Genomic DNA, 21,482 nt, shown 5'->3' on the forward strand with positions numbered 1-21,482 from the left:
TTCAAATAAATAATCTATTTTTTAAAAAAAGAAATGATACCGAAGATGTTTATTTACAAATAGAGAAAGGCATTAATAAATATATTTCCATTAACACAGATTATAAAGTTGTGCATATAAAATTTCATTCTGGGGGCTGCTCTCGTGATGTAGTGGGTTAAGCTGTCACTTGCAATGGTGACATTCCATATGGGTGCCAGTTCAAGTCCTGGCTGCTCCACTTCCAATTCAGCTCCCTGTTAATGCACCTGGGAAAACAGTGGATGGCGGCTCAAGTGCTTGGGTCCCTGCACCCACATGGGACACCCAGATGAAGCTCCTGGCTTCAGCCTGGCATAGTCCCAGCTGTTACAGCCCTGTGGGGAGTGAACTAACAGAAGACTTCTCTCTCTTTCTCTGTCTATAACTCTACTTGTCAAATAAAAAAAATTAAAATAGATAAATGTGTACATCGAGCCACCTAACTAAATAATAAGCTCCTTGAAGGGAGGAACTTTGTGTTTCAAATCCCTATGTTCCCACAAGCTTGGGAAAAGTACATAACACAAGTTTTTGGTAATTGCTAAATGCTATATGGTTCTTGCTAGAGAGCACAAAACAGATTTGGACACTACTAAGCTTTCTATACCTTTGTTTATAGAATTCTTACAGAAGACAAAACACAATTATTCTCTCTCACAACTTTTTCTGTTATTGCCACAGCTGTGGAAAATTCTTTTCAACTAAAATTTTTTTTTTCTAGGTAAGAAAAACTACACAATACATATTTTACTGGGTGACATGTTCAGGAATTAACGATTGGTGACTGGAGCAAGTTTGGCTTTTGTCTCTGTTTTACTATTTATAACATTTTCCTCCATTTGTGATGGGAATAAAAATAAGAATTTTTAACTTCACTGTTATGAGTTGGGCTGCTATAAACATGGGAGTACACATTACTCTTTCATATGTTGATTTCATTTCTTTCGGGTAAATTCCCCAAGAGTGGAATGGCTGAGTCACATGGTAGATCTATTTTCAGATTTCTAAGGAATATCCACATTGTCTTCCATAATGGTTTTATCAGTTTACATTCCCACCAGCAGCGTATTAGGGCACCTTTTCCCCCTACATCCTCACCAGCATTTGTTATATTTTGATTAATGGATGATAGTCAGTCTAACTGGTGTAAGGAAAAACCTCATTAAGGTTTTTATTTGCATATCCCTGATGGCTAGTGATCCTGAGCATCTTTTCATGTTTCTGTTGGCCATTTGTATTTCATGTTTTGGAAAATGCCTGCTCATATCCTTAGCCCATTTTTTTAACTGGACTGCTTGTTTTGTTGTTGTTTAGCTTCTTGAGCTCCTTATATATCCTGAATATTAATCCTTTATCAGATGTATAATTTGCAAATATCTTCTCTCATTCTTTCAGTTACCTCTTTACTTTGTTGAGTATTTGCCTTGCAGAGGCTTCTTAGCTTCATGTAATCCCATCTGTCTATTTTGCCTTTATTATCTGTAGTAGACAAATATCTTGTTTTACCTTATTTATGGTAACTAATATACAGAGTACAAAAAATGTAATGTATATGAGCAAAACCAATATTTTGAGATTTGATTATTGTTGTCTATATTGTTGAGGAACAGTGGTTTTCCTACTTAATACTTGCTGAATTCTTTATTTAGTGGAGGTTAAGATCGATTACAAAGAAAAATGAAAATATGTCATCATAAAAAATAAAAGAAAGATAAGAAAGAAGGAAGGAGGGTGGGAATAAGAGAGGGAGGAAAAGTAGAATATGAAGTATCATTATGTTCTAAAAACCGTATATATGAGCTATATGAAATGTGTTCCCTTTATGCTAGTAAAACAAAAATAATGGTTTTTAACTTCAATGTCTATTAAAAATTTTTTTCCCAACATTTGGAAGTAAGGGAAGGCTTTCCTAATTGGCTGTTCTGTTAAAAAAAAAAAAAAAAAAGAGAGAGAAGAAGAAGTTCTCACAACATTTAAATTCCCAAACATTCCAAACATTTTCTTCATCCCCATGGAGACAAAAAGATATGTTCACAGCTCTGACCCAGGAACTTGGACGCCTGTTTGGGAACATGACTGTGAAAAAACGTACTTAAGTATGGTAGATCCCTTTCTTCTAACCACAACTAATCCTTGTGTAGAAAACTGCTAGACATTTATAGAACCTTCAGAAGCCCTGTAATTACTTTCCTAATTCTTCTTGACTTAAAGTGCTAACGAAATCTGGAGGCTCTAGAATTTTTTTGCATCTCTGGATACTAAGAAATATTTGACTATACAAAGTTTTCTCATAATAATACTTGACAGACTCATAAAACTTAAAAACAACTCTAGTTCAACTGCTTACTACAAGAAACTCCATCTATATATTATCTGGTGGTAAGCTACCCAAGCCTTTCTGAATACTCCTCAGCCAACTTCCATTCTTACAGCTCAAAATGACCCAAAATCTACCTCCTTGTAACTTTTATCCTATGGTTCATAAAATAAATCCATATAATCTAACCACTTTTCAATTAGAGGAAGGTAATTATCTTTCATTGGTCTCCTCATTCAGGGCCAAACTGGAATGAAGAGACTAAAGAAATCTACCCATTCCTAATGACAGGATATCTAGACCATGCCCCATGCTGATTACTTTTATGGAATAAGCCCCTGTATTGAGGAGTGGGACTATTTATTGCCTCCTTTATCTTAGGCACTAAACTGCTATTTAAAAAAATCACATTTTTGGCAGCCACATTAAACTTATAACTTGATGAGCATGCAGACAACTAAAACCCTTAGATCAATCACATAGATGGGACCCAGCCCTGTGCACAAATAAAGATATACATAAGGCATTACTTTCATCTCAATTAAGTGTCACTTCATTAGTTTTAATGCAATATTCAGCCTAAAGAGATTTTTTTTCATCCTATAATGTGTTATCATTGCCAGCCTGTGCTGTCTATGATAATTATGTTTTCCCTGTCTTCATGGAATTGATAAAATAAGCCAGAGTTAAATATAGAGATACTTGACAAGCAAGGCCTCTCTTCTGTCTTCCTGTGGAGATAACATATAAGCATACTGTCAGAACCTAGTTTTTAGAAGTATTCTGTCCCTAAGCTATGCTATTCTTTTTTCATTTCTGACTATAGGTCATGCCCCAATTTTCTGGGCCGTCCTTCAAGTCTGTAGATGAATACAATCTGTCTTCCTAAACTCCAGGGTATGTATTTCATATTCTTTTTGCTTTCTGGCATATGTATTTGCAAAGCAACTGAAATCTTTTCTTAGATTACAAAGCAGAGCATATGTGTATTTAAAAAAATTTATTGTATAAAACAACAGACTTCTTATGAGGCTAGAATCATTTCTAGCTTACCCATAAATACTAAAAGCTCAAAGGCATTTTAAAATAGTACATAAAGACACATTAACTGGTTATAGCCTCACTCCTCCAAATAGACAAGTCAAACAGACATTGTTTTGAAGAGCAGCATTAAGTAAACTATTAGAAGGAAATTTATACTCAAGTATATAACAGACTCCATTATAGACAAGGCCTATGTCACTCTGGGGTAATAAGTGAGCACTCAGGGCAGAACAATAATTCTTCTGAAGTCTCTCAGTAATGTTTATTTAGCACAGCACACTTCTGTAAGCACTCATCTTATTACAGAGGTATAACAACATTTAAACAAACAAAACAAAAAAAGGCTGTACCAAATGCTTTTAAAAAAACAAAACTCATCAAGTAATTAATTATTGTTTCTTCAAAAGAAAGCATTTTAACTCAGAATACCCTGAAAGAACACATAAGAGTTCACAGCAAATCACCTGGAACTAGAGTGGTCTTAAAATCTGAGACAATGGATTAAAAGCGTCAAGCAAATTATTTGACAGAGAACAGAATATGACTAACAGCTTTGGAGAAATGTTTAAAGGAAATGGGAAATCTGAGGCTCACCTATGTCACTGCCTTATACAAATATCTACCCAGACAGACTCTAGGCAGTACTGAGGATAAGAATCTTTTTATTTGCAGGGTAATGTGTCATTAAACATAAGACAGTTTCAAGTACCGACTCATCTGTACTCAGTCACTGTTCCCGCCCTAGCCTCTTACCATAATGGAAGTGAATCTGTCACTTTAACCGAGGTTTCAAAATTTAACTTCATATGTAATTCTATAGAATCCAGTACTAAAAGTAAGAATTTCCCTAAATGCTCACAAGATAAATTATAAATAATGGAAAAACATGGGTATTAGCCCCAGCTAAGATTTGGTGGCACAGTCCTTCAGCTAGGATGCAAGATATCTGGTTTTCATAATTGTTTTTCCACTTAAACAAAGCACAGAAAGCTGTGCTCTTGCCTAAAATCACATAAATCCAAATTTCTAAGGAAAATTATCTCTAATGAAAACAATGCATCATTTCTCATTCCTTCTGTATCTTCAATATTTTAAGATCAATCTTCAAAAAATGTTATCTTTTCAAGATTTCCTATTCATATGAGACTGTTGGTAATGATTTTCAAAATCATTGTACAAACATAATATTTTTGAACAATTTTTAAAAAAGATTTATTTATTTGAAAGTCAGAGTTACACAGAGAGGAGAGGCAGAGAGAGAGAGGTCTTCCATCCGATGGTTCACTCCCCAATTGGCTCCAACGGCTGGAACTGTGCAAATCTGAAGCCAGGAGCCAGGAGCCTCTTCCAGATCTCCTACATGGGTACAGGGGCCCAATGACTTGGGCCATCTTCTACTGCTTTCCCAGGCCATAGCAGAGAGCTGGATTGGAAGTGGAGCAGCCAGGTCTTGAACTGACACCCACATTTGATGCCGGCACTTCAGGCCAGGGTGTTAACGTGCTGCGCCACAGCACTGGTCCAAACATAATATTAAACTTAAAAAACCTCCCAATTAGGCACTAGACAACCTTGGGGAGTAATAGAAATGTTCTATATTTTGATTTGGTGTTAGTCACACAAGTGTACATGTTTGTCAAAACTTATCCAATGTTTCATTTTATTGTATATGAATTATACCTCAATGTTATTTTTTAATTCTCTGATTAATTTTAAAAATTTTAGCCTGTCTCTTAACCTCCTCAACTCCTATTATATCCACCTCCATTGCACTTCAGATAGTCTTTTTATTTCATTCAATGAAAACTCTGAAACAATGTGTTGGGTACTGGAGATACAGCTGTGGATAAGGAATAGCTCATGCTCTCAAGACATTCATGTCTGGTAGGAAAGGCAGATAATAAATAGGCACTGTGTAATAAAACCCAGAACATGCTACATCCAAAAGGAGTACAGAAAGTGTACTACACAAACATATACGATGTGTGTTTAACCTGAATTTACCATCACAAAAACCTGGTATGCCCTCGTATTCTCAAACTCTAAAATTCCCCTTTCTAACTATAATTTTCAGTCTTCTCGTTTATGTCAAAAACAAGACCTTTAATACCTCAAATCTTACCAAGTCCTCCACATGCCTACTTTGGCTTTTCTTACTTCCTGACTGGCTTGGGTTCTGAGGTTGACCACTGAACTAATATGCCCCCTCATTCCTTCCTTCCTTCCCCCACCCTCCATCACTAGAAATCTAACTAAAACGAATCCCTAATGTTGATCCTCTTTTATTTATTCATTTAAGAATATGTAACTGGGGCTGGTGCTGTGGTGTAGCAGGTAAAGCTGCCACTTGCAGTGCCGGCATCCTATATGGGTGCCAATTCGTATCCCAGCTGCCCTACTTCCGATCCAGTTCTCTACGGCCTGGGAAGTCAGTACAGGATGGCCCAAGTCCTTGGGCCCCTGCACCCATGTGGGAGACCTGGAAGAAGCTCCTGGCTCCTGGCTTTGGATCAGTGCAGCTCTGGTGGTTATGACCAATTGGGGAGTGAATCAGTGAATGGAAGACCTCTCTCTCTCTACCTCTCCTTCTCTCTCTGTGTAACTCTGACTTTCAAATAAATAAATCAGTCTTTAAAAAAAAAAAAAGAAGAAGAAGAATACGTAACTAGAAGGCATGTAGGAGTGAGAGAGGGAAGAAGAAATATCATTATATTCTTAGAATTGTATCTATAAATCACATGGAATCTGTTAAAAACTCATTAAAATTAAAAATAAAGAATATGTAACTAAGGACATTGTGGCACAGCAGGCTAAGTGCCACTGGGGATCCTATAGTGGAGAACCCAGGTTCAAGTCCCACTTCTGCCATACAATCTAGTTTCCTGCTAATGTGCCTAGGAGGCAGTAGTACTCGAGTCCCTACCACTCATCTGGGGGATGCAGATGGAGTTCTTAGCTCCTGACTTTGGCCTGGCCTAACCCTGGCTGTTGCAGGCACTTGGAGAATGAACCAGTGGATAGAAAATCTGTCTCTCCTTCTCTCTGTCACCCTTTCAAATAAATAAATAAATATTAAAAAAAAAAAATAGGAGGAGGGGGAAGGGAGGAGGAGAAGAAACTATTTGCTGTATCAAACACTTATCAGGATATATTAGTTAACAAGTCAGACATGATCCTGGCCTTCACTGGAACTTTCATTGGAATGTTCATTTTAGGAGAGACAGACATTTCAATCAGTAGATTAAAATATAGTAACTAAAGACTATAATGAGTGCAGTAGAGTAAATAAACAAGATGCTTTGCTTTGACAGAGAACAAAAAGCACTTTTTTTGACGAAGAATTTATTAAGAAATAGCAGAGGAGAGCCGGCGTCACAGCTCACTAGGCTAATCCTCCACCTGCGGCGCCGGCACACCAGGTTCTAGTCCTGGTTGGGGCGCCAGGTTCTGTCCGGGTTGCTCCTCTTCCAGGCCAGCTCTCTGCTGTGGCCTGGGAGTGCAGTGGAGGATGGCCCAAGTGCTTGGGCCCTGCACCCCAAGGGAGACCAGGAGAAGCACCTGGCTTCTGGCTTCGGATCAGCGCAGCGCGACGGCCGCAGCGGCCATTGGGGGGGTGAACCAACGGCAAAGGAAGACCTTTCTCTCTCTCTCTCACTGTCCACTCTGTCAAAAAAAAGAAAAAAAGAAAAAAAAAGAAATAGCAGAGGAAACACACCCTAATAAGCAAAAGCACAGTTTCTAAAGGACAACAGAGCTTAGACTTGTTTTAAAAACTAATAACAAAGGAGAAAAAGAAGTGCTGCTTTAAGGGTTGAAACACGAAAGTGTTGAAAGGCTTGGAATGAGCTTAGACTTTGTTCTGAGTATAATGGAAAGCTAATAAAGGCTTTAAGCATGAGAATGACATGATCTGATTTAGTCTGAAAAAGATTGCTCAGACTGATCCGGGAAGAACAGAATGAAAAAGGGCAAAGGTAGAAGCAGAACCCAGTTAAGAAGTCACTGCAGTTGCCCAGGCAACAAATGTTGGATTGAACTATAGAGGTGGAATGGAGACAAGAAAAGTTGCTTGCATTCAAGAGCTATTATGGAGGTCATCTACTAAGACAGGGATAACAAACTCTTGATGTGCCCTCCTCCTTTCCCTCCTAGAACATGATCCTTCCTCTCAGTTTACGGCACAATCACTATCAAGAATGCTTAAGCCAAAAACTGGGAACCTAAATATCATGTTTGTTCCCCTCTTCCTCATACTTGATGCATCGGCAAGTCTCTCTTTTATCAACTTCCAAAACTCTCTCAAATTCATCCACTTCTCTCCATCTTCAGTGATAATCTCTCTAATACAAGCTACAATGATCCATGACTTAGGTTTTGTTTTTTTTTTTAAGATTTATTTATTAATTTGAAAGTCAGAGTTACATAGAGAGAGGAGAGGCAGAGAGACCGAGACAGAGACAGAGAGAGAGAGAGAGGTCTTCCATCCGATGGTTCACTCCCCAATTGGTCGCAACGGCTGGAGCTGCGCCAATCCGAAGCCAGGAGCCTCTTCAGCCTCTTCCAGATCTCCCACATGGGTGCAGGGGTCCAAGCACTTGGGCCATCCTCTACTGCTTTCCCAGGCCATAGCAAAGAGCTGGATTGGAAGAGGAGCAGCCGGGACTAGAACCGGCGCCCATATGGGATGCCGGCACTTCAGGCCAGGGTGTTAACTCGCTACGCCACAGTGCCGACCCCATGGCTTAGGTTTCCGCAGTTACTTCCAAATTGCTCTCCCATTCAAAAAATCAGACAACCAAGTGCAAATGTCGAGTAAGCAGCTGGATTTGATTCCAGAGCTCAAAAGTGAGATGACCCAAAGATACAAAAAAAAAAAAAAATTTTTTTTATTTGACAGGTAGAGTTATAGACAGTGAGAGAAAGCACAGAGAAAGGTCTTCCTTCTGTTGGTTCATGCCCCAAATGGCCACTATGACCAGTGATGCACCGATCCAAAGCCAGGAGCTTCCTGCTGGTCTCCCATGAGGGTGCAGGGGCCCAAGCACTTGGGCCATCCTCCACTGCCCTCCTGGGCCACAGCAGAGAGCTGTACTGGAAGAGGAACAACTGGGACTAGAACCCAGGGTCCATATGGGATGCCGGCACTGCAGGTGGAGGATTAACCAAGTGAGCCATGCAGCCGGCCCAAGATACAAATTTTAGAAGTTAAGACATCCAGCTGGTATTTAAAGCTGCTGGATGAAATCACCTAGAGAGAAGGTATAGTCAAGCAAAAGAGAAAAGCTTAGCACCATGCTAAGGGACAACCTCTAAGACAGACTTAAGGAAGAAAATACAGTCAAAGAATGCAGATCTGGCAGATCACCCCCACATATCCTTAGATTTGCAGACTGTCCCACCCTCATCCCCACGGACCCAATAAAATACCCTCTCTTCAAAACTACTCGCCATGATATTGCACTACTCTCACCTCCCACCTGCTTGGTTGTTCCATTTCCAAAGGTTCTTAACTAGTCTTCCTCTATTTTCTAACCTTGAAATTCAATCATTTCAGTCCACTTCCTCATTCTGTGTGTTTGTGTGTGTGATACATACATTTTCTTCCTCAAAGATCTTATCCATTCCCACAAACTCAACCGTCAATTCTATACTGATAACTTCCAAATATCTACCTAAATTTTATTCAAAGTGTGTCCTATGGATCAGAATTTCAGAATCAGCAGGGCATGATGCAAAGACACAGATCTGTGGACTTCATTCCAAAGCTACAGATTTCCCTTGATTATTCTTAAGCAACAGCTTTTATAAATATCCAATTATTTATACCCATTATTATTATTATACCTTGTTGCATGTTAGTGGTATTAGGGATATGACAGTCTTCAAAGTTACTGACAGCAGTATGACTGAAAAATATCTTAGATCCAAGAAGCAAATCTGATCTAAGGAAATAAAAAACTATAATCAAGAACTCTAATGGGACTGGTAAGACCCCTCAAACCTCCATAACTATTCCTTATTTATTATTTTTGTTTCCTCTGCCTCCAATACTGATTTAAAATGTGCATCATTCAGGGTTGGCACTGTGGTGTAGTGCATTAAGCCACTGCTTGCAGCACTGGCATCCCATATAAACACCAGTTTGGGCCTTGGCTACTCCACTTCCAATCCAACTCCCAGTTAATGTACCTAGGAGAGCAGAGGAAGATGTCAAATGTGCTTGGGCCCCTGCATTCATGTGGGAGACCTAGAAGAAGCTCCTGGGTCCTGGCTTCAGTCTGGACCATTGTGGCCATTTGGTGAGTGAATCAGCATATGGAAGACCTCTCTCTGTGTAACTCTGCCTTTCAAATAAATAAAATAAACCTTTTTTAAAATATAAGAATCATTCAAATGGAAGAAAAAACCTGAACTTTTTGTTTAATAGCAAAGAAGTAGCAAACTGGGAAACTAGTAATTTACTCCACTGCCAGAATAAAATTGAAGACGGTAGCTTTAAAAAGAAAAAGAAGGTAGGATGATCTCTGGGGCCCTCCAATAGATAGATTCAAATCAAGAGTGGTCATGAGGTTTAACAGTTACACACTTACATGACCCTATCTTGAGTTAAACTTCTTAGGGCACTAGAGGTCAGTGCTCTGCACAGTGGTTACATGGCTGCTTGGGGTATGGGTATCGCATATAAACTGCCAGTTTGAGCCAGGGCTGCTCCACTTCCAATCCAGCTCCCTGCTAATGCTCTTAGCAAAGAAACGGAAGATGGTCCAAGTATTTGGGCCCCTGTCGCCCATGCCAGAAACCTAGATGGGAGTTCCTGGCTCCTGGCTTCAGCCTGGCCCTGCACTGCCTGTTGTGATCATTTAGGGAATGAATCAACCCTTAGGAGATCTCTTAGTCTCTCCCTCTGTCACTCTGTCTTTCAAATACATAAATTCTTTAAAAAAAATTCTTTGAGCCCTACTATTACCTGTGTCATTAGAATGTGGTTTCCCTGAGGCTGTATTACACCATCAGCCTACTACTTTGCAAAATCCAAAAACTTTGCCCGAAGAAATCTAATACAGGTCATGTATCCCTTATTCAAAATGCACAGAACAAGAAGTTTTTCAAATTTCAGACTTTTGGATTCTGGAACATTTGCATATATATCAAGATATATCTTGGGGACAGGACCCAAGCCAAAACATGAAATTCATTTATGTTCCATATATATATGACACACATAGCCTGAAAAGTAATTTTATACAATATGTTTAGTATACTTGTATTGGACTGTGCCCCAACACATGAGGTCAGGTGTGAAATTTTCCACCTATGTTATCATGTCAGTGCTCAAAAGAATTAGATTGTAAAGCATTTAAGATTTTAGTTTTCAGATCAGAGATATTCAAATTGAAATATCTCCTGAAATTCCTATACCATTATTTCCAATTCCCAATTCCCAATTAGTAGAGTCCAGAATAAAGAAGTTTTACTACACCATCTGGAAAGAACACACTGAAGCTTTAAATAAATATCAGTCATCTTTGGCAACACAAAACTAAAACAACTTTTCTGACTATCATACACAATTTCCTTCTAAAGATTTATTTATCTGAAAGTCCAAGTTACAGAGATAGAGAGATTAATCTCCCATCTGCTGGTTCACTCCCTAAATGGCTGCAATGGCCAGGAGCTCTGGAAACTTCATCAAGGTCTCCCATGTGGGTGTCAGGGGCCCAGGTACTTGGGCCATCTTCTGCTGCTTTCCCAGGCCATTAGCCTGGATCAGAAGTGGAGCAGCCAGGGCATGACCCAGCACTCATTTGGGATGCCAGCACCACAAGCAGGGGCCTCATGCACCTCACCACAATGCCAGCCCTGTTCCATTCCTTTTAACATGAAAAAAGCACAAGCTACCATTAAAATGAGCTGGTTCTAAACTTGCTATAAACTAAAACCAGCTCTAAATTTGTTCTATCTTTCCATTATGCCTTGTCATGTCAGATAGTCATACAAGTATCTTCCTTCAATTCCAACAATGAAGTGAGTTTGAATTACTATTTGGGATGGAGAAAGATTGCCAAACGATGGCCTAGTCGGTGGTCAAACCCTTAGTCCAACTCCCTCCCTACCTGGTTTCTATCTCCCAGCCAGTCTCTCCAGTCCCTGGGGTTGACTCATTTCTGTAGCTCATAAACAATGCTGAAGTGTTCACAGGGTTAAAGTACTTCAAGAATGCTTTTATGAACACTATAAACCAAAGGAACTTCTGAAAGAGGGGTGCACCTCACACTTTTCTATATGCAGCTGTGACATACATTTGCATATTTCCTACACAGCTCTCCACCAGATGCCCAGAGGCACTTAGAACACTCCCTTAACACAGTACCCTACTTCTTACCCTCCATAGTCCGCTTTCTCTTGGAGTCAGACTATTGCCTCACATTTGCTCACTATCTCTGCCTTCCGAGTCTTTCAAAATGCAGGAGCAAACCGTATTACTCTGACTTGAAATAGCTACGAGTCCCTTCCACAGCTGTAAAAAGCAGCAACATACGGCAGGTTTCTCCACAGAGGAATAAGCCTGGGGTTCTCAAGAGGCTACAATGAGGCACAACAATTCCTACACCCCACACCTGACTATGACTTGACAGTGGCCGCCTTCCCTTGCACTATCAGGTTCCGGCCGGCTGGGCAACATACCACTCTGCAGCGGGGTCTGCGTCCTGGATTCCTAGCATCAAGAGGGGCTAGCGCGGCGTCTACCGGAAAATGGCTCTCTCCAATCCCTCCTTAGCCCCCTACATGAAACCATAGAAGAACATCACCAGTTCTTTCTACTTCAGGATACAGACATGCATGCTTGAGCCCGTCGAGACTAATAAACGGCAAAGTCATTATATGCCGGAGGCTTGACTGGCAGGAAATGTGGGTGACGACTAACTTTTTATTCGGCAGCTTCCTTCCAGATCAATCCATAGGACTCCCCCTCCCCAGAGCCGCCATAAGAGGTGAAGCCCCACATCCTCCTGAGCGCGGTAGGGAGGGACTGGGGGGAGGACAAAAGGAACTTGTCTACAGGCACTTACACATGCCAGTCGCTGAGGGGTCTGGGGCAACTCGGGGCTGACTTCCATCCTCTCCGCACCCCCAGCCTCTTCGTCCGCCATCTTGAGGGAAACTGACTCCCGCAGTGCTCGACCCCCGGCCGGAGGCGAGTGGAAACCTGTGGCCCGTCCGAGAGGCGGAGGGCGACACTTTTGCGACGGCCCCTGAAGTCGCGTTTGACGCAGACTCGAGAGCGGCTTCCGGTCTGCTTCCCGGAAGCGGGCGTCACGACCCGAAGGGGCCGGAGATTTTCGCTTGGAAATTTATTGGTCGCAGTGGCTATTAATGCTGAGTGGTTGTACACCTGGCTTCGGTACTAGAATCTGTTGCATCTGCGAGGTGAAAGACAAATTCAGCGTCCGCTATAAGAGGAAGGCAACTGTCAAGAACTAAGGGAGAGCCTGTCCTGTCTGGCCGGTCGCGGGCGGGGGGCTGGTTGGTCTCCCGACGCAGCTGCTGTCAATCTCCGGCACCCACAGAATGAAAAACAAAAGTACTCGCGGCGTTTCCATCTTTAGGAGTCGAGCCCATGGGCACTTGCGCACGTATGAAGAAAGCTGACGCCCCAGTTTTGTTTTGGGGGCAGGGAATAACGAAGAATTTAAAATCATTCCCTTCGGTAGATGGAAGACGTGTCGGAGAGTGTTTACTGTGATTCCTAGTTCCAGACCCTTTAAACACCTGGTGCTATTCTGAGTTGTCTTTCAGGTTTTCACTCACATTCCAGGGAGGGGTGCAATCACCTGTCACCCTAGATTGTCCAGACCCTACTGCAAAAGCGATGACGCCTGGGCAAGTGGGTCAAAAAGTATCCATAGGACACCACTTTGCTTCATTTTAACACTAAGCTCTCCACCGCAGGAGGTGCTTAAGCCTCGTTACCATCTCATGCAACCTATGTTGAAGCATATTTCCGAACTGTTCTTGTGTGGACTTGTCTCCATCCTGCATGTGCAAACAAGAATACTACGTAAGAGGTATTCATTTTCCCCTAAGACAAAAGATAACCTGTTTTCCCCGGGTTGTGGAGACACAGCTTTAGGAATAATTCCCTATGGTTTCCTAATTTGCTGCACTAAATTGTTTGGTGTGACGACTCCTTCTGGTGTGTTTCTTGATTGAACTCTGGGAAGCAGGCCCACAATTTTGGGTGAGTGACAGCTTGACCTAATTTAGAGTAGGATTATGAATTTGATTCTTATGCAAAGAGATACATTTTTAATAAAATTACCTTTAGTCCAAGCAGCTTTTGTGAGTAAACAAACGACTCGTTTTGCAGGTGCCATTTTTCTGTCTGAAGCATTGTTAACAACTTAAGTACACGAGTTCTCTTTCTTGTGGCCCCCAAATAAAACTCATTTGGGGCAGCCATCCTCAGAACTGTTTTTCCCGGGTTCTCACTTAGGGATTGTGCTGCAGGTTTCAGCTCATTAGGATCGCCTGGCATCACTGTAGTGATTCTGATTTCATTTGAAAGGATTGGGGCCTGAGCATTAGTTTTTTTTTTTTTTTTTTTTTAAACACACACACACACACACACACACACAAACCTATTCCAAGTGATCTCAATGAGAAGTGAGAACCCCTGGGTAATTCCATTTCAAAGGCCCATATTCTCTGGGATATTTTGTGTGGGATTAGGGCCCACCTGTATTTGCCTTATTATTCCTTGTGTAGATATATAAATCTGTGCCACAACACATGCCCCTGAGATAAGCTTTTATAAGAAAAATAACAGGTAGAAGAGAATGTGTACTCTAATATTTTTGTATTTTATTGGAGACTATAAAGTACATATTGATATTTTATTAAATGTTTCTCCTAAATATTTTATAAAGATTTCCACACACTTCATGATGACATTTCAACCAATGATGGACCAAATATACGATCGTGGTCCAATAATATTACATAAGATTACAATGGAGGCAAAAAATTGTTATCTTCTAGTAACATTGTATCTGTCATAATGTTGTAGTGCAACACAATATCCATTTGTGGTGATGGCCGTAGAAACAAACCTAGTGCACTGCCACTCTTACAAAAGTACAGCACACAGGCCAGCTGTTGTGGTAGAGTGGGTTTAGCTGCCGCCTGGGATATACCATATCCTTAGTGGAGTGCTTGGCATCAAGTCCTCCCTCTGCCTCATGTTCAATCCATCTTTCTGAGAATTTGCCTGGGAGGTGCCAGAAGATGGATCAAGTACTTGGATCCCTGCTACCCACATAGGAAACCCGGATTAAGTTGTGGGCTCCTGGCTTCAGCCCTGGGTGTAATAGGCATTTGGGGAGTGAACCAGCAGATGGAAGTGCTCTCTCTGTTTCTCTCCTGTCTCTTTCACACTCTGAGTTTATATCACAGCATTTTCTTTCTTTCTTTCTTTCTTTCTTTCTTTCTTTCTTTCTTTCTTTATTTCTTTTTTTTTTTTTTTTTTTTTTGACAGGCAGAGTGGACAGTGAGAGAGAGAGACAGATAGAAAGGTCTTCCTTTTGCCATTGGTTCACCCTCCAATGGCTGCCGCAGCTGGCGCGCTGCGGCCGGCACACCGCGCTGATCCATTGGCAGGAGCCAGGTAGTTCTCCTGGTCTCCCATGTGGTGCAGGGCCATCCTCCATTTGAAAGAGTTACAGAGAGAGAGGTCAAGACAGAGAGAGAAGTCTTCTGTCTGCTGGTTCACTCCCCAGTAGGCTGCAATGGATGGACCTGCACCGATCCAAAGCCAAGAACCAGGAGCTTCTTCCGGGTCTCCCATGCAGGTGCAAGGGCCCAAGGACATGGGCCATCTTCCACTGCTTTCCCAGGCCATAGCAGAGAGCTGGATCGGAAGTGGAGCAGCTAGGACTCGAACCAGCACCCATATGGGATGCCAGCGCTTCAGGCCAGGGCTTTAACCCGCTGTGCCACAGCGCTGGCCCCCACTTTAACCATTTTAAGTGTATTTTTAAGTATAGCATTAAGTACATTCACATTGTACAACCATCATTACCATCCACTTTCAGAACAATTTTTCCTTTTACAAAACTGAAACTCTGTAGCCATTAAACACAAACCCCCTTCCTCTCACTCCACCCAGCCTCTGCAACCATCATTCAACTTTCTGTTTGAATTTGACTATTCTGGGTATTCCATATAAGTGGAATCATACAGTATTTTCCTTCTCTCTGAATTATTTCACTTAGCATAATGTCTCAAGGCTCTGTGATTTCTTTTGCAGTTATTTTGGGTTTCCTGTGCACAGCATTAATTACCTACATTAAATTCTCCTCAATCTTTTGTTGTACTAAGGAAGAGATGCTACTTCAGAAGCTTATAAAAGACGTCTGGTATGTGCCAATGTCCATAGCAGCAACACTCACAAGAGTCACAAGGTGGAAACAACTCAGGTGTCCATCAACAGCTGAGTGGATAAACAACGTGCCTCATATATTCAGTGAAATGATGCAGCCTTAAAAAGGAAGATTCATACACATGCTACAATGTGGATGAACCTTGAGGACATTAGGTTCAGTGAAATAAGCCAGATTTAAAGGATACATGCCGTATGATTCCATGAGTCAAATCTGACTATGTAGTCAAAGTCACAGAGACAAGAAAGCAGAGTGGCGGTTGTCAGGGCCTGGCAGGGGTGGGAGAAGGATGCAGAATTAATGTTTAATGGGTATAGAGTTTCCGTTTCAGATGATGAAGAGGTCTGGAAAGAGTGGTGGCAGTTGCAAAACAGTATGACTAGTTAATACCACCTAACTGCACACTTTAAAATGGCTAACAAGGTAAATTTCATACCTATTTTATCACAATTTAAAAAGCAATTTACTAGGCTGTCATTGTGGAGCATCATTTAAGCTGCTGCTTGTAATGGCAGCATTCCATTTGCAAGTGCTGGTTTGAGTCTCAGCTACTTCTCTTCTAATCCAGCTTCCTGCTACTTCTGCCTGGGAAAGTAGCAGACCAGATGATGGCACCATGTGCTTGGGCCCTGCCACTCATGTGGGAGACCCGGATGGAGTTCTTGGTTTCTAGCTTCTGCCTGGGCCAGCCCTGACTGCTACAAGTATTTGGGAAGTAGACCAGAGAATGAAGATCTTTCTCCCTTCTTTTTGTCTCTTCCCCCTCTCTGGTACTAACTTTCAAATAAATAAATATTTTAAAATAATTTAAAAATCTTTACACAAACCAAATCATTTTAATCACATTATGTTAGCTTTCTATAGAAATGACTTTGCAGGACAATGACTTAATATTTATGTATTTTTTAACAAGATCAACATGAGAAATAGTGACTTGGGCTGGCACTGTGGTGTAACGGGTAAAGCCGCCGCCTGCAGTGCCAGAATCCCATATGGGCGCTGGTTTGAGTTCCAGCTGCTCCATTTCTGATCCAGCTCTCTGCTATGGCCTGTGAAAGCAGCAGAAGATGCTCAAGTCCTTGGGCCCCTGCACCTGCATGGGAAGACCCAGAGAAAGCTCCTAGCTCCTGGCTTTGGATCAGCACAGCTCGGACAGTTGTGGTCAATTGAGGAGTGAATCAGTGGATGGAAGACCTCTCTCTCTCTCTCTGCCTTTCCTTTCTTTGTGTAATCATGACTTTCAAATATATAAAATAAATCCTTTTTTTATAAAGAAAGAAATAGTGACTTGAAAGAAGTTCTATGAGAGTCATGAATTTTTTGCTATTGGTGGCAGGGTATATTATATTGTTAAATGTCCAAGTAATAAATTCTCCCTTGACGTCAGTTCAAGGGTGAGTTTGCTTTCACAGTGAATTTCTACCTGCTTTTGTAACCAAGAGTATAGGATTCAGGCAAGAGTAGGGCACTGGGTTTACTGCTTCGGCTTGTTTTTCAGTGGATGCTCCAGGAAAGCTTATCTTACACAATCGTATTCAGAGGAGGCCAGACCACCATGAACAAGGAAAGCTGCAGGAAACCAGTATGAGTCAGATTTTTGAGCACACAAGGAATAAAGATGTGTATCGCAAGCAGGAAGGCTCTCCTGCTGCTCCTGTCCCCACATCCTGCAGGCTCCTCTGACCCTCACTATAAAAGCTCTAGCAAACTTCCCAGGGAGGCAGTTTCTTCAGGGAACTATAGCTTCCTGTTGTCATATTCATCACAAATAAAACTTTCCTCTGCACATCTCCAGTTTGAGGTTGATTATTTAGTAATATCCCAAAGGAACAGACTCCTTGTGTCCACTAACATTTTCTTTCAGACAACCAGAAATCTATTTACCTTTGACTGTCAGGGCCTCGGAGACATGGATTATGCTGAATTGTAGTAAATAGCTGGCGAAACCAGGATTTGCCTTGAGAACCATTAACTATCATTAAACTGGTCTACTTAGACCATTCTTCTAGGTGTGAGGCTAGGCCCAGCCAATCTGAAACACTCACTGTCTCAACAGGTCTTGTATTTTCTCGCCTTAATGCTTTGGTTCATGTTTCTAGGCTTTGATAGAAAGTGCTTCTCTTTACCACAACTCCAGAAACACTACGCTTCCTATGTATGACACTTCCTTAATTAAACATTCCTTGATTCTTTCCAAAGATGTGACCTACCTCTCTTGATTTTAATATGCTTCCAGTCTTTTATAAGGGTTCTTCAGAAAGTTCACGGACTTAAAAGTTCATGGGAATTAAAAGCTAAATTTACGGGGGCTGGAAGTGTGTCACAGGAGGTTAAGTCACAGCTTGCAACACCATATTCATATACTATATTGGAGTGCCAGTTTCAGTCCCGGCTTCTCTACTTCTGATCTAGCTTCCTGCTAATGCACCTGGGAAGGAAGCAGAGGAGAGCTGAAGTATTTGGTTCCCTGGTACCCCTGTGGGAGATGGGGATGGAGCACCTGGTTTTGGCCTGGCCCAGCCCTGGCAGTTGCCAAGATTTGGGGAGTGAACCAGCAGATGGAAGACCTTTCTCTCTCTGTCTCTCCCTCTCTGTCACTCTGCCTTTCAAATATCTTTAAAAAGAAAGATAAATTTATGGTGCAAAAATAATTTGAAACCAATTCTCTCTCCTACATAAGCTCCTAAGATAACGAACAACAGCAATTTCTTTCCTTGCAGTTCTTTAAGTTTTCTGCCTTAGATCGATGTCTTTTACTCCAAAGTACTCAAAACGTGCCTACAAAATTGAAATTGGCACAAATACTGGCACTCTATCCCAAGGAAAGTACTCGAAGGGGGCTTTTAAAAAATGTGCTATTTGTATAAAAATGCTGATTCAGAACAGCAACACATAATAAACAATCCGAAAATTCAACAGCAAGGGAGCGGTTAGATAAACTAAGATCTGGGCCAGAATCTTATTCTGCTCCTGGCCCATTTAAAAGGCGTCCTCACTCGTACTCACTTTGATTTTCACAACAACTCAGCGAAGTACACACGAGAGGTTGTCATTAACTCTGCTTCACAGGAAGGAAACCGCCCCACCGGGGTCGGGAATGACCGACCTAGGCGGAGCCAGGACTCTAGCCCCTGCCTGCCGGCTGTAGGTGCCAGCCTAGGTGCAGGTGCAGGCGCAGGTGCAGGCGAGCGCGCCTCCGTAGGCCGGGTGTGCGGCCCGGCCCGGACACCATAGAGTCCGGAAGTGCGGACGGAGCGGCTCCCGGGGGCGGGGCGGTGGGCACAGCTCAGTCCCGCCGGGGACCAACGAGGGTTGCGCCCCGACTGGCGGGCGGGATGGCCGCAGTGCTGGCTCTGCGGGTGGTCGCGGGGCTGGCGGCCGCGGCGGTGGCGGCCCTGCTGCTGGAGCACTACGGCCTGGCCGGGCCGCCGTCGCCGCTGCCCCAGCCCCGCGCCCCCCGGAGGCCGCACCCCGCGCCGGGCCCCGGAGACAGCAACATCTTCTGGGGCCTGCAGGTGACACGGCGGGAGCCCGGCGGGGGGCGGGTGCGGCGCGGGCACGCTGCGGAGAGACCCTGGCGGTTTCTGCGGGGCATGGCCCGCGCCCGGTGAGGGCCTCAAACTCTGAGCTGGGGGCGTCGGTCATGCGGTAACTGGAGGGTCTGTCCTGTGCTGGCCTCGCTCGGTCCTTCCTGGGAGGGCAACGACGGGTCGTTGGCACGCTGCGCTTTTGTCTTTTTTCCTTCCGCGCGAGAGCCGCTGGGCCGCCCCTGCCTAAGCTACCTCTACCTGACTCAGACGTCTCTGTTCCATGCCTGCTTTCGGCAGATATCCGACATTCACGTGAGCAGGTATCGCGATCCAGGCAGAGCGGTAGACTTAGAGAAGTTCTGTTCTGAGACTATTGACATCATTCAACCAGCTCTCGTCCTAGCCACAGGTAGGGAGGGTTGCCGTGCTGTGATGGTGTTCGGTGGTCCGGATGGTAGAATGCTAGCCGGGGCTGCAGCTTTTCTCCCTGGGGACGTTGGGAGCGCGACAGCCACGGCCCCCGGCGAGCCCGGCGAGGTAGAGCAGATGGGACGTGCTCTTTCCATTTGTCCATGGACAGCCTGGGTCAAGGCCCAGGCTCAGGTGTTGGCCACAATGAGGTTTCCGGAAGCAGTGGAAGCAGCAGTTGCGTGGTCGGCTGTAGTCGTCTCTTTTTTTGTTATTGTTGCAGTTCTAGAGAGAATTATGGAAAGTCTTTTCGTTACGGATCAAAACTTGTCTTCTTTTTCCAACTTCCCCGTTTTCTCTACAGTATCCATCTTCTATTTTTCAGTTGTTGGAGGCTTCAGGTGACTCAGGGCGCTTTTCCTTCATCCCTTGAGGACTTTGTGACTTCGGTTCTTTGGGCTTTTCAAACCCTTGACCATAGACTCCCAAACGTGGTGGGTAGAAGCAGCCGCAGGAGCGTCTGTAGACTGGGGGATTCATCTGTCTCTCAGCTTCCTGAAAGCCGCCTGCTGATGTGATGGGGTGTCTGTCCTCATTTTGTCCACGGGTCCCTGTTTCAAGTGTTCGGTTTTATTTCTGAGAGCCTTTACTCTTTTATTTTCTGAACTGCACCTTTTGGATTGGTTCCTAATGTGGAAATAATACGTGGTCAGATCACACACTGTCCTTCTGGGTTTGGAAAATATGGTTGCCATAAATGTCAAGCACCTGCCTAGTGTTGGCATTTCTGATAAAGGATTTTCACTTTATCAGTTTATTCATGCACTTTGAACTGCTCTCTTCAAAGACTCCCCCCTACCACTCATTCATTTCTAATATCCTAGGAGGTTAAATGGGCTCTGGCTAACTGGTAAGAAACAGAGTGCTTGCTGAGAAAATATTGTTCAGTTAGACGGCTGCTTTAGGCATAAGTGGGCTCCTAAGTGGCACCTGCCACGTGTTCAGTACTTTATCTTTGTTCCTTCAGTGTGCATTTTTTAAACATTTGAATCCCCTGGTGTCTATTTGCACTGTGGTTCAGTGCTTCTGTAAACTTACAGGAGACCTGACAGACGCCAAAACAAAGGAACAGTTGGGATCTAGGCAGCAGGAGATAGAATGGCAGACTTACCAGGATATTCTGAAGAAGACAAAGGTGTTGGAAAAAACCAAGTGGCTGGATATCAAAGGAAATCATGGTAAGAATCCAGAAGCAAATATAATAAAGACCAGTTTGTTTTTTCCTTCAGGAACCTAGCTTCTCCAATTTATATTGTAAAACTATTTTTAAAAAAAGCATTAAATTTAAATGGACTGAGGGCCACAACTCTGAAACACAACTGTAATATGTGGTTCCAAAACTGCATTTGTCACCATTAGCCTTTGAGTTGAAAGTATAGTCTTTTCTTCTTTGCATGGAAGAAAAACTTCTTGCAAAAATCGTAGAGGTAAGTATGTATGTGTATGTATGTATATGTTTTAAAATTTTATTTATTTATTACTTGAAAGTAAGAGTTAGCAAGATCTTCCATCCGCTGGTTCACTCCTCAGATGGCTACAATGGCCAGCGCTGGGCCATGCTCAAGCAAGGAGCCAGGAACTTCTTTCAGGTCACCCGCATGAGTGGCAGGGACCCCAGCAGTTGGGTTATCTTCTGCTGCTTTTCCCAGGCCATTGGCAGGG

General features: G+C 42.9%; 2 protein-coding genes across 15 annotated transcripts in view; one reads left to right on the forward strand and one right to left on the reverse strand.

Moving 5' to 3' along the window:
• Positions 1–19,069, reverse strand: part of UBR1 (ubiquitin protein ligase E3 component n-recognin 1) — a 169,001-nt gene extending 149,932 nt beyond the window's left edge. For 2 of the 5 annotated variants that reach the window (XM_070054077.1, XM_070054074.1), the window contains exon 1: positions 18,829–19,069. Coding sequence is in view for 2 of the 5 variants with exons in the window: in XM_070054075.1 (XP_069910176.1) it covers positions 12,454–12,534 (81 nt within the window). In the remaining 3 variants the exon portion in view is untranslated. Of the gene's footprint in view, positions 1–12,453; positions 12,681–18,828 lie in introns of those variants that run through there. The other 3 variants (XM_070054075.1, XM_070054073.1, XM_070054076.1) reach the window with 3 other exon arrangements.
• TMEM62 (transmembrane protein 62) overlaps positions 18,987–21,482 on the forward strand; it is a 37,566-nt gene continuing 35,070 nt past the window's right edge. The window contains exons 1-3 of one of the 10 annotated variants that reach the window (XM_002717952.5): positions 18,987–19,337; positions 19,650–19,761; positions 20,861–20,998. In XM_002717952.5, coding sequence (XP_002717998.2) covers positions 19,158–19,337; positions 19,650–19,761; positions 20,861–20,998 — 430 coding nt within the window. In that variant the 5' untranslated portion in view covers positions 18,987–19,157. Of the gene's footprint in view, positions 19,338–19,557; positions 19,762–20,163; positions 20,255–20,841; positions 20,999–21,482 lie in introns of those variants that run through there. The other 9 variants (XM_051822043.2, XM_008269116.4, XM_070054081.1 and 6 more) reach the window with 9 other exon arrangements.

Source organism: Oryctolagus cuniculus, chromosome 12 (genome assembly GCF_964237555.1).
Source record: "Oryctolagus cuniculus chromosome 12, mOryCun1.1, whole genome shotgun sequence".
NCBI classification, from domain to species: domain Eukaryota; kingdom Metazoa; phylum Chordata; class Mammalia; order Lagomorpha; family Leporidae; genus Oryctolagus; species Oryctolagus cuniculus.